Raw genomic sequence first — 18,224 nt, 5'->3', positions numbered from 1 at the left:
TTATTAGATAGAGATATAAATACACACACACACCTCTCCATCTCATTGGGAACTCGATAAAACAGTTTTATTAACATTTCAAAATCTTCATAAATAATTTGTGAAAATACAACCAAACCAAAAAAATAGTTATCCATGTCCTCGTAATAGTTAGGTCCTTTAATGTGAAAATGGTCCCCAGAAAAATAAAATGATTTGTCCAAAAGTCCGTTCTTCGGACATTAAAAGAAAAAACAAAACAAAGGAACAATAAAAGCCATTTAGCAGACCCACAAATGAGAAGAAATTGGGAGGAAGGAGGTAAACCGATACTCAAGCACGCACAGGACAAAAGCGTCACTACATTTACAAAGCGCATTTATAAGGGGTTGGCTAGTGGACTCAACGACGACTGTACAGGAAAAGAGATACGACTGGAATAGGAGACTCTTCGCTTCACGCCCAATCTCAAATCAACCCCATGCCGTGTCCCAAATCGCACCCTATTCCCTATTGAGCGGACTACTTTTGAGCAGAGCACTATAGCCCATATAACTCTGGTCAAAAGTAGTGCACTATGTAAAGAATATGGTGCCATTTGAGACACAGTCCTTAACACCTCAAGATGCCTCCCTCGTAGATCTGACAGGCATGAATAAGCAATGTAGGTAGGTTTGTGGCTTTACCATTACCATATTGCTAACACTTATTCAAACCTAATAGATCTACAAAGGACTAAGTAGTGTCACTAGGAAAGAAGTGGCTAAAGGGAGTCGATTTGGAACCAGGCGTAAAGGCATGCTCTCAAATTTGTTCTTTATTTCTTAGTTGTTTATATATGGAATGGATGACGTAGCATTGACTCGACGTACACGGACGGACAGATGGACTTTGCTCTTTTCTTTCTTTCTCTATTTCGTGGAGAGGATGAGAGCCACAATAAGACCGTAGAGCCCCAGGACCTCTGCAAAGATCAGGATGAGGATCATGCCCACGAAGAGCCTGGGCTGCTGGGCCGTCCCTCGAACACCTGCATCGCCCACAATGCCGATGGCGAAACCAGCCGCCAGCCCACTCAGCCCCACGCTCAGCCCAGCACCCAGGTGGAGGAAACTCCTACAGGAGAGAGAGGTGAGAGATGGAGAGATGGTAGAAAAAATGAGGGGGGATGGAGATGGGTTGGAGAGAGGGAGAAAGAGATGGGGAGGGAAAGAGAGGAAGATTTATTTAAAACAATTGCAGTCATAGCATCCCAAAGAGATTGCAGACCATCAGTTTACAGATGTAGTACATTACTAAAACACTTCTAAAAAAACAATTGTGAAAAATCCACCAATCCTATCAAGTGGAGCCAATACAATATTACTACCAATCAGATCGTTTCAGGCACACAGTGCCTAGCGGTAGACTTGAGAATGGGTAACTAGCATCTGCAATGTCTGAGCTCTTACTTGTAGAGGGTGATTTTCTCTGAAATGTTGTTGGCGATGAGCACCGCCACCACGAGCCCGTAGATGGCGATGATACCCGCCATGACCACAGGAATGATGGACTTCATGATGAGCTCCGGACGCATCACCGACATAGCAGCGATGCCCGTTCCGCTCTTAGCCGTGCCATAGGCCGCCCCCAGTGCTGGAGGAGAGAAGGAGAATTTAGAATTTCAAAAACACATAATTCCATCCTACTTGGTCAACAGAACACACTTGAAACACACAAAAAAAACATGAGAACCAGAGATTAGATTGTTATAGAGCGTGGGAATATTAAAAGCAATGGAGTTGACAGTACGGTGTGCGCTTCTTGATCAAAACCCGTTTGTCACAGGTGAGCTTCCCCTTCAATGCTTCGTAGATTTCAGTTTTTCCTAGAGCTATGAGGAAAACTCAATAGATCAACAAATGCGTTAGCACAATGGTAATGCCCATCACAATGGTTTCAGGAGTTTGTGTGCGTTTAAAGGGATAGTTTGGGATTTTGGCAAAGAAGCCATTTTACTTCCTCAGAGTCAGATGAACATGTGGATACCGTTTTTAATGTCTCTGCATCCAGTATGAAGGAAGTTATAGGTACAGTCGTGAGCCAATGCTAACTAGCGTTAGTGCAATGTCTGTTCCCATAGCAAAATTGGTAACTAATGTTAAGTCTAACGCTAGTTAACAACTCCATTCAAACTGAATGCAGAGACATAAAAATGGTATACACAAGTTCATCTGACTTTGGGGAAGTAGATAAAGGGCTTCCTTACCAACATCTCAAACTATCCCTTTAACTCTGAGGCTCACACCCATCTGTGATTGCAAAGGTTCCCAAATTCTTGAGAGCCTATATGGCTACCTTAATAGCTTAAAAATCAGTCCTCTTCTCCCCTTCAACTGTACTAATTGGCAAAGACTTGACAGGTAAACAATATGGTGAAAACTCAGCTCATCATTAGGATGGCTTTCACCTGGTCCGTTCTTTCAGCGAGGAGAGAGGATGCGAGGATTTAAGGAAAAACATTTAAAAAGAAGCATTGTCTTAGAGGCATGGGAAAGAGGTAAACTGAACAAAAATAAACGTAACATGCAACAATTTCAAAGATTTTACTGAGTTACTGTTCATAGAAGGAAATCAGTCAATTGAAATAAATTCATTAGGCTCTAATTTACAGATTTCACATGACTGGGCAGGGGCGCCTCAGAGGGCATAGGCCCACCCACTTGGGTGCCAGGACCACCCACTGGGGAGCCAGGCCCAGCCAGTCAGAATTAGTTTTTCCCCACAAATGTGCTTTATTACAGACAGAAATACTCCTCAGTGGCCTCCCGAGTGGCGCAGTGGTCTAAGGCACTGCTTGAGGAGCCACTACAGGCCCGGGTTCTTACCCAGGCAGTGTCACAACCGGCCATGACCGGCAGTCCCATAGTGAGGCACACAGTTGGCCCAGCGTCGTCCAGGTTAGGGAAGGCTTTACTTGGCTCATCGTGCTCTAGCTACTCCTTGTGGCGGGCCAGGCGCACGCAGCCTGACTTCAGTCATCAATTGAACAGTGTTTCCTCCGACACATTGGTGCGGCTGGCTTCCGGGTTAAGCTGGCGGCTGTTAAGGAGCGCAGTTTGGCGGGTCATATTTCGGAGGACGTATGACTCGACCTTTGCCTCTCCCGAGCCCGTTAGGGAGTTGCAGCGATGAGACAAGATTGTAATTGGATATCACGAAATTGGGGATTAAAAAATATATATACACTGCTCAAAAAAATAAAGGGAACACTTAAACAACACAATGTAACTCCAAGTCATTCACACTTCTGTGAAATCTAACTGTCCACTTAGGAAGCAACACTGATTGACAATAAATTTCACATGCTGTTGTGCAAATGGAATAGACAAAAGGTGGAAATTATAGGCAATTAGCAAGACACCCCCCAAAACAGGAGTGATTCTGCAGGTGGTGACCACAGACCACTTCTCAGTTCCTATGCTTCCTGGCTGATGTTTTGGTCACTTTTGAATGCTGGCGGTGTTCTCACTCTAGTGGTAGCATGAGACGGAGTCTACAACCCACACAAGTGGCTCAGGTAGTGCAGTTCATCCACGATGGCACATCAACGCGAACTGTGGCAAAAAGGTTTGCTGTGTCTGTCAGCATAGTGTTCAGAGCATGCAGGCGCTACCAGGAGACAGGCCAGTACATCAGGAGACGTGGAGGAGGCCGTAGGAGGGCAACAACCCGGCAGCAGGACCGGTACCTCCGCCTTAGTGCAAGGAGGTGCACTGCCAGAGCCCTGCAAAATGACCTCCAGCAGGCCACAAATGTGCAAGTGTCTGCTCAAACGGTCAGAAACAGACTCCATGAGGGTGGTATGAGGGCCCGACGTCCACAGGTGGGGGTTGTGCTTACAGCCCAACACCGTGCAGGACGTTTCGCATTTGCCAGAGAACACCAAGATTGGCAAATTTGCCACTGGCGCCCTGTGCTCTTCACAGATGAAAGCAGGTTCACACTGAGCACATGAGCACATGTGACAGACGTGACAGAGTCTGGAGACGCCGTGGAGAACGTTCTGCTGCCTGCAACATCCTCCAGCATGACCGGTTTGGCGATGGGTCAGTCATGGTGTGGGGTGGCATTTCTTTGTGGGGCCGCACAGCCCTCCATGTGCTCGCCAGAGGTAGCCTGACTGCCATTAGGTACCGAGATGAGATCCTCAGAGCCCTTGTGAGACCATATGCTGACACATGCACATTTGTGGCCTGCTGGAGGTCATTTTGCAGGGCTCTGGTAGTGCTCCTCCTTGCACAAAGGCGAAGGTAGCGGTCCTGCTGCTGGGTTGTTGCCCTCCTACGGCCTCCTCCACATCTCCTGATGTACTGGCCTGTCTCCTGGTAGCGCCTGCATGCTCTGGACACTACGCTGACAGACACAGCAAACCTTTTTGCCATAGTTCGCGTTGATGTGCCATCGTGGATGAACTGCACTGCCTGAGCCACTTGTGTGGGTTGTAGACTCCGTCTCATGCTACCACTAGAGTGAGAGCACCGCCAGCATTCAAAAGTGACCAAAACATCAGCCAGGAAGCATAGGAACTGAGAAGTGGTCTGTGGTCACCACCTGCAGAATCACTCCTGTTTCGGGGGGTATCTTGCTAATTGCCTATAATTTCCACCTTTTGTCTATTCCATTTGCACAACAGCATGTGAAATTTATTGTCAATCAGTGTTGCTTCCTAAGTGGACAGTTTGATTTCACAGAAGTGTGATTAACTTGGAGTTACATTGTGTTGTTTAAGTGTTCCCTTTATTTTTTTGAGCAGTGTATTTTAGAAAAATTAACATTCAATTATCTGGCCACAGATTAGTTGGATATTCCTGCAGTCAGAATGCCAATTGCACACTCCCTCAAAACCGGAGACATCTGTGGCATTGTGCTGTGTGACAAAAGTGGCCGCTCACTAACAGGGACATTCATTTGTATTTTTTCACCTTTATTTAACCAGGTAGCCCAGTTGAGAACAAGTTCTCATTTACAACTGCAACCTGGCCAAGAAAGCAAAGCAGTGTGACAAAAACAACAGAGTTACAAACAAACGTACAGTCAATAACAATAATAGAAACAAATTGAAAAATCTATGTACAGTGTGTGCAAATGTAGAAGAGTGGGGAGGTAGGCAACAAATAGGCCATAGAGGCGAAATAATTACAATTTAGCATTAACACGAGTGATAGATGTGCAGATGATGATGTGCAAGTACATATACTGGGGTGCAAAAGAGCAAGAATCTGCTATTTTAAAATTGGCTGTGTACAGGTACAGTGATCAGTGAGCTGCTCTGACAGCTGATGCTTAAAGCTAGAGAGGGATATATGACTCTCCAGCTTCAGTGATTTTTGCAATTCGTTCCAGTCATTGGCACCAGAGAACTGGAAGGAAAGGCGGCCAAAGTAAGTGTTGGCTTTGGGGATGACCAGTGAAATATACCTGCTGGAGCGCGTGCTATGGGTGGGTGTTGCTATGGTGACAAGTGAGCTGAGATAAGGCAGGGCTTTACCTAGCAAAGACTTATAAATGACAAACACATTTGTGCCCAAAATTTGAGAGAAATCAGCTTTTTGTGCATATAGAACATTTCTGGGATCTTTTATTTCAGCTCATGAAACATGGGACAGACACATTGCATGTTGCATTTATATTTTTGTTCAGTGTAAATAGCCACAAAACAAGGACAAAGTCTCCCTTCAGTAGAGGTTTGTTTTAATTGAATTAGATAAACTTTTATGCCTGTGTGCAATGCTTCTAAAAATGAATCTTTCAACTCAGCTCTTCACATGCTGTGTTGAAGCACGAGGTGGGATAGGCTATAGGTTTTGTAGTGCTTTCGCAATTGATTTACCAGCTACGCAACAAAACAGCAGAAATGCTTTAAAAAAAGCTTCTGCAGAATTAATTTGTCTAGAATTGTGATCAATTGTGTTTTTGATGTTAATTTTAGTCCCTGAATGAGAGATAATGGGGACAAAGCCATGCAGTGCTGAACCCCGAAGGCAGTAGAGCTAGTCTAGCCAAACTAAAGTGAAAAAATTCCAGAGAGCGATGCCAGTCTGGTTTAACCAACCTAGAGCCCACACTACAATCATGGCCAAAAGTTTTGAGAATGACACAAATATGAATTTTCAAAGTCTGCTGCCTCATTTGTATGATGGCAATTTGCATATACTCCAGAATGTTATGAAGAGTGATCAGATGCATTACAATTAATTGCAAAGTCCCTCTTTGCCATACTGAATCCCCCAAAAACATGTCCACTGCATTTCAGCCCTGCCACAAAAGAACCAGCTGACATCATGTCAACCATGTTGACAGCATGCCAGGGCAGATTGCAGAGGTCTTGAAAAAGAAGGGTCAACACTGCAAATATTGACTCTTTGCATCAACTTCATGTAAATTGTCAATAAAAGCCTTTGACACTTATGAAATGCTTGTAATTATACTTCAGTATTCCATAGTAACATCTGACAAAAATATCTAAAGACACTGAGGCAGCAGACTGTGAAAATTAATATTTGTGTCATTTTTAAAACTTTTGGCCACGACTGTACTTTAATTAGCCTATTCTCACACCACCTCCACAAATATCAGTGTGGGGCACACACACAAGACATTGGGCTTGGACAGTATCCAGACTGTCATAACAACCTTGTGCCATACCGGGATATTCGGTAATATCGTCAATGAACACAAGGGGCGCATTTTCTAAACACGTCTAAAACACATCTAATCAGAAGGTTAGCAATGCTAACAAGTACATGAATGAGAATGCTAACGAGTGCACTGCAGACATTTTATACAGTCTCTGACCTAAACAATTTGGAAGAAGGACATTTACAGCTCAAAGTTTTACAAGTAACTCAAAAGATGCTACTCACAGTTTACTGCACACACAAAGCAAATATTAGACACAGCAAGGCTCTTGATCCAGGAGGGAATTCTCTGCTGTTACCAAGCGAAGCTCGATTTTGGAAGAAGCTAAACACTTAGCTAGATAGCTAACTAGCTACTAAAGCTGCAAACCAAATGCACAACTGCAGAGCCTTTAGCACATTTTAGCCAGTTATCTTATAACTATTAAGTTATCTAGCTGGCAAAATTTTTGTTGTGAATTCCATACTGTAACTCGATCACCTGCCGCGTGCTACACAAAAACTTGTGAGTGACTCACAAGGCTCAGGTCTCTCGTCGTTGTGTGCTTGTAAACAACCACCATGTGACTGGGGACTACCGGTAAGCCTCATAATGAAAAACTATGTGACCGATGAAATGAAGAACGCAATGTTCTTAATCTCCTAATGTATTGCAAAAGTTGACTTATGACTTAAGGTATTTACTTAAAAAGTAGCTACAAATATTCAAACGTATAAATAGTTTCAATGGTACTGACACAGTAAGACTAAGTGACTGACAAGCAATCTAATACAGCACCTGACTAGCCATATTCAATCAATAGCCAAGATGGTGCTAAATTCATTCGAGTTAGGGTACCATCCTCATTTGATCAGAGCCGTCGCATTAATTTCCTCTCCGTTGGTAGAGCATGGTGATTGCAACGCCAGGTTGTGGGTTCGCTTCCCACGGGGGGGGGGGGGGGGGAGTACGAAACTGTATGCACCCACTACTAAGTCGCTCTGGATAAAAGTGTCTGCTAAATGACTCAAATGGAAATCTACAACACTTTATTTTCCAAGGTCAGGGATGAAACATTGTAGCATTAACCAAAAAAGTTAACCTGTTTGGGCTGCAGGGGCAGTATTGAGTAGCCGGATAAAAGGTGCCCATTTCAAACGGCCTCGTACTCAATTCTTGCTCGTACAATATGCATATTATTATTACTATTGGATAGAAAACACTCTCTAGTTTCTAAAACCGTTTGAATTATATCTGTGAGTAAAACAGAACTCCCTTTGCAGCAAACTTCCTGACAGGAAGTGGAAAATCTGAAATCGATGCTCTCTTCTAGGGGCTGCCTATTAAAGTCCTTGATATTTATTTGTTTACATGCACTTCATACGTCTTCCACTAGATGTCGACAAGGAGTGAGAGAAGAAATGGAGTGTGTAACTTGATCTGGACTCGTATAATAGCTCTTTGTATGACGTGTCACCAGTTTCCTGTTTTCTGGAGAGCGCGAGGAGGGACCTGGATTTGCCTTCTGATAAGCTGACGTTATGGACGACTAATATCTCCGGCTTTGATTTTATTTGATACATGTGACAATATCATCGTAAAGTATGTTTTTTCAATATAGTTTCATTAGATTATTGAAATTTTTTTCGGGACTTTTGCCGTTTTCCGTTCTCTTCCGTTTGTTGACATGGAGAGATTCGCGCCACTTGGCAAGTGTGCTTGCTAAATCGAGAGGGAAAAAGGCCGTTCTAAAGCCAAACAACGATTGTTCCCGACAAAGGACCCCTTGTACAACATTCTGATGAAAGATCAGCAAAAGTAGGACCCATTTTATGATGCTATTTCATATATCTGTCGAACATGTTGTGCTAGTCGTTTGCGCCCAGCTTTTAGGTACTCTCTCGCTATACCTAAGCTGGATGTCGTAATGAAGTTATTTTTAGAATTCTAACACAGCGATTGCATTAAGAACTAGTGTATCTATCATTTCCTATACAACAAGTATTTTTTAGTTTTGTTTATGAATAGCTATTTGGTCAGAATATGTGTGTCAGAAAAAGTGTCAGAAAAATATCCGGACGTTGTGGGAAAAAGATGCTACGTTAGCACAATGTATAACCACTGATTTCAGCTCTAAATATGCAAATTTTCGAACAAAACATAAGTGTATGTATAACCTGATGTTATAGGACTGTCATCTGATGAAGCTTATCAAGGTTAGTCAAAAATTATATATCTTTTGCTGGTTTGTTACGATCGCTAACTTTTGCTACTGGGAAATGGCTTGTGTTTCTGGTTATTGTGGTAAGCTAATATAACGCTATATTGTGTTTTCGCTGTAAAACACTTAAGAAATCGGAAATATTGGCTGGAATCACAAGATGCCTGTCTTTCATTTGCTGTACACTATGTATTTTTCAGAAATGTTTTATGATGAGTATTTAGGTATTTGACGTTGGTGTCTGTAATTATTCTGTCTGCTTTCGGTGCAATTTCTGATTATAGCTGCAATGTAAACTATGATCGCGCCCTGCACTTGAAGTGGCTGTTGTCATATTGTGGCCGGCCTCGGGCTTGCAGCCAGAAGTTAATAACGTTGCCCTTCTGCCGCGTTCAAAACAATTGAACTCTGAAATCTCAGACTTCCGAGCGCTCAAGACAACTGTGAACTCATAAAAAAATATATATTGGAACGGTCATCCACGTCGGAAACTCTGGCATCTTTCTAGAGCTCCGATCTTAAGATTACTGATGTCATGATTTGGGAACTTTGAGCTCCCAGTTGTCTTGAATGCACCATTCACACTGTCTTTGACCCACTCGCCAGAACCAGTCATTCACCCGCAGTCATACGACTCACGAGCTTAACGGCGGCCAGGGAATTTCCACTAGGGATGCACGATATATCGGTGAACATATCGGAATTGTCCGATATTAGCTAAAAATACCAACATAGGTATCGGCCCGATATCTAGTTTAACGCGGAAGTCGAGGCTGACGTGGATACCTATATAACGTAGGTACATGACGTAATGATGCCACGTAAAATGTTGCGCTACACGTGCAACACAGAATTCCTAACCTAGCCCACAATGTCTGCTGTGTGGATCGAGAAGTCAACAAGTCGTGCAGTCATTTGAAAGAGTAAGAACATTTCAGCGGGACAACTCAAAGGCGAAATCCATTAACGCCTAGATAATGGGATTCATTGCCCTTGACAATCAACCCTTCTCTGTCGTGGGTGATGTTGGCTTTCGCGACTGGTCGAGCACCGGTAGACACTAACGTTACCAAGTACGCTATTGTTCAAATGTTTCTCTACCGGAGTTACACAGTAATAACGTCACTGCTATTAGTTTCATGACATACTATGGAACGCAGTTTGGGTATTTGCGTGTCAAAAAAGACACACGTCAAATAACACTATTTGATGTGTTAAATGAGCTTTTTAATTTGACACGCCAAATAACACTGTTCTATTATAGAATGTTGTGTGTTCTGAATTTGCACGTGCAAGCCAAGCGCCACCACTACTATCAGTAGCACTGTCAAAGCTGTACAAAGAAGTCTGCTAACAAGCAAACACCGGCCACGAACGATGTGTTTACAATACCACATTGGTAATAAAGCATTATTTGTTCGACAGCAACTTCTGGAGTAGCTAGTTAGCTTTAGCTTGGTACCAAGCTAGCACCAATACAACAAGCCTGAAAACAATGACAAGTAGAAACTGCAGTCATTTTCACTATTCTTAGCAATGATTTAGGAATCCTTGTAAGTATTAGCTAGGTAGCGACTTGTTCGCCTATTGAAATTGAACTTCAGTTCATGAACATAAATAGCTAGCCAACTACTTAACCCTGTTACCCAAAGCTAACATTATAAGCAGCCAGCTAGCTTAATCTGGCTAGTGAGGCTCGATCTGACCAGGTTGTGTTGTGAAGCTAGCCACAATAAGGATAAGGCACAATAGTGGGATTTGCAGTTTGCATTAAAAAAATAAAAATAATACCTCTTTGAAAGTGATGCAGAAGGTTACAATTGGTGGAATCATGCCATATTTAGACTAAATAATGTTAAACAAGGTTGAAACGTGAAGCAATGAAATGGAGTATCAGTCTTCTCGGTGACACCCACAGAACACCACTGTGAAGAGTTGATGCAAAAATTAGTGTTGTAGCTCTTATCGCGGGACTGTTACTGAAATCAGCTCCCCAGTCAGCCTATTGTGTGTATTGACATTCAAATTGCACTGTACAGCTTTACCTAAGGATTGGGGATCAATGAAATGGCTTATCAGTTTACTCAATACCCAATATATTTTTCCCCAACGTCCGTCCTCCTTAGAGTTAGACTCCAAAACATCCACGCAGTATTGTTTTTCCTCAGGAATAGTGTTCAATACACATAGTTTGACAAATGTGGCTCAATTCACAGTCCCGCAATAAGAGCTGCAATGCTAATGTACTCTTGGTGTCACCGAGTAGACTGATGCCATGTCATTGATCCACAATCCATACGTAAAGGCTGAACCAGTGAAATAAGTATGCCCCCCAATGCAATTCTAAAGTATAATACATCAGTGTGATTAACAAATTTAACAAATTAGTCTTTTGTTGATTTTATATAACATTCCAAACTTGTTTAGCATGACCTATTCAATTATGGCACAATTCCACTATTTGTATTAATTTGCATCACTGTCAATGACATACTTTCATTTTGAAGGCTAACCACAAAGTCCACTATTGTGGCTAATCCATAGTGGCAAACTTCACATAGATGGGTCCAACCACCACTAATCAAATAAGAACTGTCTTATAAATTAACGTTAATTTATATGACACCTAGTTATATAGTATACCGTCTTATAAATTAAGGTTATTTTAGATGACACCTAGCTATATAGTTAGCTAGCTAACTATAGCTACTGAAACAGATTGTTGTTTTGCTATGTTTTTGGGGAAGAACATTGTTTGCATCCATGAGCTAGCTAGCTTTTTTTATGACCAGCACTGTAGGTGCGCGAGACAACTTACCAGCATCATAGCATACGTATCGATGAATCATCGTGACATATGAAATACGAGTGATAGTGTAATCAATGTGTAATAACTACGTAAAAATTGTATGAACAAGTTAAATTATTATGTGACATGCAGTCATTTTCAGGTCCTGATTGGTCAACAAGCTTATTTGACACGGCAAATAGTGTTATTTGACGTGTATCTTTTTTGACATGCAAAGACCCAAACAGCGTTCCATAGAAATCCTGCTTGAGAACGAAACGCCTGAACAACGAAGCAGCAAGTAAGTGAAAGAAATAGGTTTTGATTATGTTTTACTGGTAATGGGGACATATGTAAATGCCATCAAAATAACTTTTTGATCAGGGTGGTGTGTGTAACCTTTATTTGACTAGGCAAGTAAGTTAAGAACAAATTCCTATTTATAATGACGGCCTACCCCGGCCAAACCTGGACAACGCTGGGACAATTGTCCGCCGCCCTATGAGACCCCCAATCACGGCCGGATGTGATACAGCCTGGATTCGAACCAGGGACTGTAGTGACACCACTTGCACTGAGATGCAGTGCCTTAGACCGCTGCACCCGTATGTGTGTTAACTATAGTAGAATGCTTTAAAGGCCGCTAAAATTGTAAATATCGGTTATTGGGTTTATTGGCAAGGAAAATATTGGATATCGGTATTGACCAAAAATGTCATATTGGTACATCACAAATGTAAAACTAAGTATATGTTCTCTAGAGTGCATAAAAATAAGTCTAATGATTTAAGCATGTGTACTTTGGATGGTGTCCATATTGATTGTGTCCCTGCTTACACATATCTGGGCATCTGGTTAGATGAAAAAAACTGTCTTTTAAAAAGCATATTCATGAGTGAAGAACCTGAGAATAAAAATGGGCTTCTTCTATAGAAATAGGTCCTGCCTCTCGCTAAATACTAGAAAGTAGATGATTGATTCAGTCCATGTTGCTATCTGTCTAATACTATACGCAGCTGCCACTTCATTAAAGCTGTTAGATGCAGTTATCCTACCAACGTGACATTAAAAACTGTAATATCCTACGTTTCACCGAGTCTTTGCAGAACGACAACATGGATAACATACAGCGGGCAGGGTTTTCAGTCCATTGGCAAGATAGAACAGGTGCCTCCGGTAAGACAAAGGGTGGCGGTCTGTGTCTATTAGTAAATAACAGCTGGTGAATGAAATCTAATATTAAGTAAGTCTCAAGGTTTTGCTCGCCTGAGGTAGAGTATCTCACGATAAGCTGTAGACCACATGATTTACCAAGAGAGTTTTCATCTATATTTTTCATAGCTGTCTGTTTACCACCACAAACCGATGATGGCAATATGACAACATTCAGAGCTTTATAGGGTCATAAGCAAACATGAAAATGCTCATCCAGAGGTGGTGCTCCTAGTGTCCGGGGACATTAATGCAGGGAAACTTAAATCGGTTTTACCTCATTTCTACCAGCATGTTAAATGTGCAACCAGAGAGAGAGAAAAAACATTTACTCCACACAGAAACACGTACAAAGCTCTCCCTCGCCCTCCATTTGGCAAATCTGACCATAACTCCATCCTCCTGTTCCCTGCTTACAAGCAAAAACTAAAGCAGGAAGTACCAGTGACTCACTCAATAAGGAACTGGTCCGAGGACACAGATGCTAAGCTACAGGACTGTTTTGCTAGCACAGACTGGAATATGTTCCGTGATTTTTCCGATGGCATTCAGGAGTACACCACATCAGTCACTGGCTTCATCAATAAGTGCATTGATGATGTCGTCCCCACAGTGACCACACGTACATACCCCAGCCAAAAGCCATGGATTACAGGCAACATCCGCACTGAGCAAAAGGGTAGAGCTACCGCTTTCAAGGAGCGGGACTCTAACCCGGACGCTTATAAGAAATGCTGCTATGCCCTCCAACAAACCATCAAAGTGTCAATACAGGACAAAGATTGAATCATACTACACCGGCTCCGACGCTCATCGGATGTGGCAGGGCTTGACGAGCTAAATGCTCGCTTCGAGGCAAGCAACACTGAAGCATCAGCTGTTCCGGACGACTGTTTTGATCACACTCTCCGTAGCCGATGGGAGTAAGACCTTTAAACAGGTCAACATTCACAAAGCCGCTGGGCCAGAAGAATTAGAAGGACGTGTACTCCGAGCATGCGCTTACCAATTGGCAAATGTTTTCACTGACATTTTCAACCTGTCCCTGACCGAGTCTGTAATACCAACAGGTTTCAAGCAGACTACCATAGTGCCTGTGCCTAAGAACACAAAGGTAATATGCCTAAATGACTACTGACCCGTAGCACTCACGTCTGCAGCCATGAAGTGCTTTGAAAGGCTGGTCATGGTTCACAACACCATTATCCCAGAAACCATAGACCCACTCCAATTTGCATACCACCCCAAAAGATCCACAGATGATGCAATCTCTATTGCACTCCACACTGCCCTTTCCCACCTGGACAAAAGGAACACCTACTTGAGAATGCTGTTCATTGACTACAGCTCAGCGTTCAACACCATAATGCCCTCAAAGCTCATCAATAAGATAAGGACCCTGGGACTAAACATGCCCCACTGCAACTGGATCCTGGACTTCCTGACGGGCCACCCCTGGTGGCAAGGATAGGTAGCAACATCTGCCATGCTGATCCTCAACACAGGGACCCCTCAGGGGTGCATGCTCAGTCCCCTCCTGTACTCTCTGTTCACTCATGACTGTATGGCCAGGCACGACTCCAACGCCATCATTAAGTTTGCCGATGACACAAGTGGTAGGCCTGATCACTGACAATGATGAGACAGCATATAGGGAGGTCAGAGACCTGCTAGTGTTGTGCCAGGATAACAACCTCTCTTTTAACGTGATCAAGACAAAGGAGAGGATTGGGGACTACAGGAAAAGGCGGACCGAGCACGGCCCCATTCTACGCACTACCCAGAGGGCAGTCAGAGGAAGGCCCCAAAAATTGCCAAGGACTTCAGCCACCCGTGTCATAGACTGTTCTCTCTTCTACTGCACGGCAATCGGTACTAGAACTCCAAGTCTAGCTCAAAACGGCTTCTTAACAGCTTCTACCCCCAAGCCATAAGACTCTTGGAACATTTAATCAAATGGCTACCCGGACTATTTGCATTGTCCTCACCCCACCCCCCCATTTTTACCCTGCTGCTACACTCTGTTTTTTATCCACACATAGTCACTTTACCTCTACCTACATGTACATATTACCTCAATTACCACGACTAACCGGTGCCCCCGCACATTGACTCTGTACCAGAACCCCCTGTATATAGCCTCGCTACTGTTTATTGTTGCGCCTTAAATTGTTATATTTCCCCCAAAAAATATTACAACTGCATTGTTGGTTAAGGGCTTGTAAGTAAGCATTTCACTGTAAGGTGAAACTTGTCAAATTTGATTTGATAATTTTTGTGAAACAATCCTCAAAATGTTCTTAAAATTTGATGTTATGGTGCAATTCAAAAGGCTGATTGAGGACCTTATTACTGATGAATGTGATCTTTTATGACCATATTCTTTCTGCATGCATTTTATATTTATATTGATGTGTGTATTTCCTGTAATTCTGGGCTCATCTGTAAAATAGACATTGGTCCAAGTTTGACTACCTGATAAAGTACAGGTTAAATAACATTTATTTAAAATATATATTTTTCTAATCACCATATTTGGTTGAGAGGAAATGACAACTGGATGCTTCAGATGTATACATCCGGTGAAACATATGGCGCATTGTTCTGTGGTTGAGTAGCCTAGGTGAGCAAGCTAGTTAGGCATCTTGCTGCTAGTCGACACGATGACCAACCCCACGCGCCAAAGGTCGTTACTTAATGTATCGAATGTCTCCATTGAACTTAGTTAACACACAAATACCTACATCAAACTGCATCAATAGAAATTGGCCAGCTTGTTACGTCAATGTACATGGAAATCTCAAGTCCGAATGCCTACTCTCTCATCACTAGCGGTACTGGGGGGGGGGGCCCTGTGACAACAATTCTGAACCCCCTTGTGGCACCCCTATATGTGGAGTATGTGGAGTATGAAATACTTTTAACACAACTCATTTTTGCTATCTTTGTTTTTTTACATCCGTTATTAGACAGTGGCAACGATGATGATTATGAACATGGTCTTTTGCCTGATAATGCAGTGAAGAAAAACGATATGACAACAATAACGTCTAATGTAACTGGCCCCTCTAACTACAACTGGTCCCAGCTTGGCCCCCCCAGTTGAAATGGTCTAGAACCGCCACTGTCTCTCACATCACAGTTGTGATGGCCAGTTGATCTAACAAGCAACCGCATCCTCTTGGCTTTTTTGACTTGCCCGCTCCATATTCAACACAAAATTCCTTAGTAGACATTTCGGGCGAGTGTAAAACACACACACACACGTTATGATTGAACAAGGCATATGAGACATATGACTGAACGAGGGTCTTGTGATAGTTAACGTTACCGCTGAAGACCATAGCCGCAGATGCTCCCATCACTGCGAAGAACGGGGAGTATTCGGGACTTTCTGACGACATTCTTACAGGAAAAGCTACTGACAGTGAAAGCGCGCAACCGTGTATTTCCTTTCTTTTAAACGTAAATGTTTCTGTCGATTCTCAACACTGTCAATTGCAAGGCCCTTTCATGCAGCACAAGGACGACAGTCGAAGAATCCACCTCTTCACAGAAACAGTGGCGTAACGGTAGAAAATGGCGACATGGAAAATGTCACATGATCAGTCCACTGGGCATGTCCCATTATGTCAATGTAGGCTTATCCAAAACATCCTGCGTGTCATTTCTTGCCCATTTCGTTAACGTAAGAATTAAAATAATATAATTTGTTGCCAAGAAAGGTACATCATTTAATCATCAAATAAATTAGATGATATCCCTAATTGTATCGTAATAGTGGTATGGTCCGCTGAAGGCTGTCTATGCCTGCCTGGTTGTAGCAGAGGCTGAAAAAAATATGGACGAAGCCATCGATGACGTCACCCCATTGTTTACTATGAGAAGGCTCAGTGGCGCATCTGAAGATCATAAAGTGTCGTTTCAGCGTGTCACCATCTTGCTAAATGGAGTTTTTTGAAACATCGCATGCACAGTTTGAGCTACTTTAGGAAGTGACGTTGCAGGCTAGCTCAGTGCTGCCCCGTCTTATTGAGTATATCAAATTGAAGGCCGACCGAGGTACTGCAGGCTGACATTAGCGACTTCGTCTGTGTGTGATTTTAAAGTAATCGATTGAAGGACATAGAGTGCCTTCGGAAAGTATTCAGACCCCTTGACTTTTTCCACATTTTGTTACGTTACAGCCTTATTTTAAAATGTATTTTTTTTTAAAATAATGTTTATCAGCAACCTACACACAATACCCCATAATGACAAAGACAAAAATATTTTTATACATTTGAGCAATAAAACAGAAATACTTTATTTAAAATTTCTGCAGCTTTCAAGGTCCCCAAGAACACAATGGCCTCCATCATTCTTAAAATGAAGAAGTTTGGAACCACCAAGACTCTTCCTTGAACTGGTCGCCCGGCCTCACTCATGCACAGACCGTAGGTGCAGTCAGCCTTTCTCCACAAGTTGAGGTTGTCATAGTACTCTGTGTGGTTGGCAGCTCGGTGGCCAGCCGCACGTACAGGGTGAAGGCTTCCATGGAAAGACCCTTCTGAGGGATACATGTCTATAGATGAAATGAAAGTAGGTAGGGGAGAGTGGGGTAAGTTTAGACATTTCTACATTCAGCATCACTCCGTCAAGGGAAATATATTATTCTTTCTAACAAAGATATCTACATACAGTATATTTTAGGATGCTGTGTATCCGTGGAAATAATCCGAATTCATTCAAATTGTGCCAAGTGGTCTCTGGGTATGGGGTAAGTTGAGCCGCGGGATAGGATAAGTTAAGGTTGTTAAAACATAAAAATCTCAACTGTTAAGCAAAAGTTAATACGTGTTGCCCCTCGTGGATAGTATTGGAGGCATCTGGACAAACGTTGAATACTGAGATCTATCTGTTGTGATCTCCCTGCAACAACAGGGATACAAGGCGCAAAGAGTGAGAGAATAGTGCTGAAGCGCAAAATCGGTTGTGTGTACGTCTGATATGCGATGGATTTGGTGTTATAATGTCACAATACTGGTCACAATAAACAGTGTGGTAGTCTTTTCAATGTTTTATTGAGCAAAATCTGTGTGCATTAAAGAAATAGACGCCTGGCTCAAATAAAAGCCAGCCTCTAATAAGCGCCGGTTGTGTACAGTGATTGAAGTAAATAAGCAAATGGCAGCGATTACAGCCTAGTTGTCTTGGGTATGACTCTACAAGCTTGGCACACCTGTATTTGGAGAGTTTCTCCCATTCTTTCTCTGCAGATCCTCTCAAGTTCTGCCAGTCCCTGCCACTTAAACACAACCCCACAGCATGATGCTGCCACCACCATGCTTCACTATAGGGATGGTATTGAACAGGTGATGAGCG

General features: G+C 42.7%; 1 protein-coding gene across 1 annotated transcript; it reads right to left on the bottom strand.

The window, feature by feature from the left end:
* Positions 1-42: 42 nt before the first annotated feature.
* On the bottom strand, positions 43-16,665 carry atp6v0ca (ATPase H+ transporting V0 subunit ca). The gene is made up of 3 exons (XM_055881847.1): positions 16,192-16,665; positions 1,431-1,614; positions 43-1,095 (listed from the first exon to the last, which is right to left on the bottom strand). Exons 1-3 carry the CDS (start codon positions 16,262-16,264, stop codon positions 891-893), a joined length of 462 nt encoding a protein of 153 aa, XP_055737822.1. The 5' UTR covers positions 16,265-16,665; the 3' UTR covers positions 43-890.
* Positions 16,666-18,224: the final 1,559 nt, after the last annotated feature.

This window comes from Salvelinus fontinalis, chromosome 2, assembly GCF_029448725.1.
Source record: "Salvelinus fontinalis isolate EN_2023a chromosome 2, ASM2944872v1, whole genome shotgun sequence".
NCBI classification, from domain to species: domain Eukaryota; kingdom Metazoa; phylum Chordata; class Actinopteri; order Salmoniformes; family Salmonidae; genus Salvelinus; species Salvelinus fontinalis.
The sequence above is the reverse complement of the archived record's forward strand: the minus strand, read 5'-3'. Positions and strand labels throughout refer to the sequence as shown.

Coding starts and splice junctions, on each gene's coding strand:
- atp6v0ca (XM_055881847.1), bottom strand. CDS start 16,264: ATGTCGTCAGAAAGTCCCGAATACTCCCCGTTCTTCGCAGTGATGGGA. Junction 1,615..16,191: donor TGCGGCTATGGTCTTCAGCG/GTAACGTTAACT, acceptor TCTCTCCTCCAG/CACTGGGGGCGGCCTATGGC. Junction 1,096..1,430: donor GAGAAAATCACCCTCTACAA/GTAAGAGCTCAG, acceptor TCTCTCCTGTAG/GAGTTTCCTCCACCTGGGTG.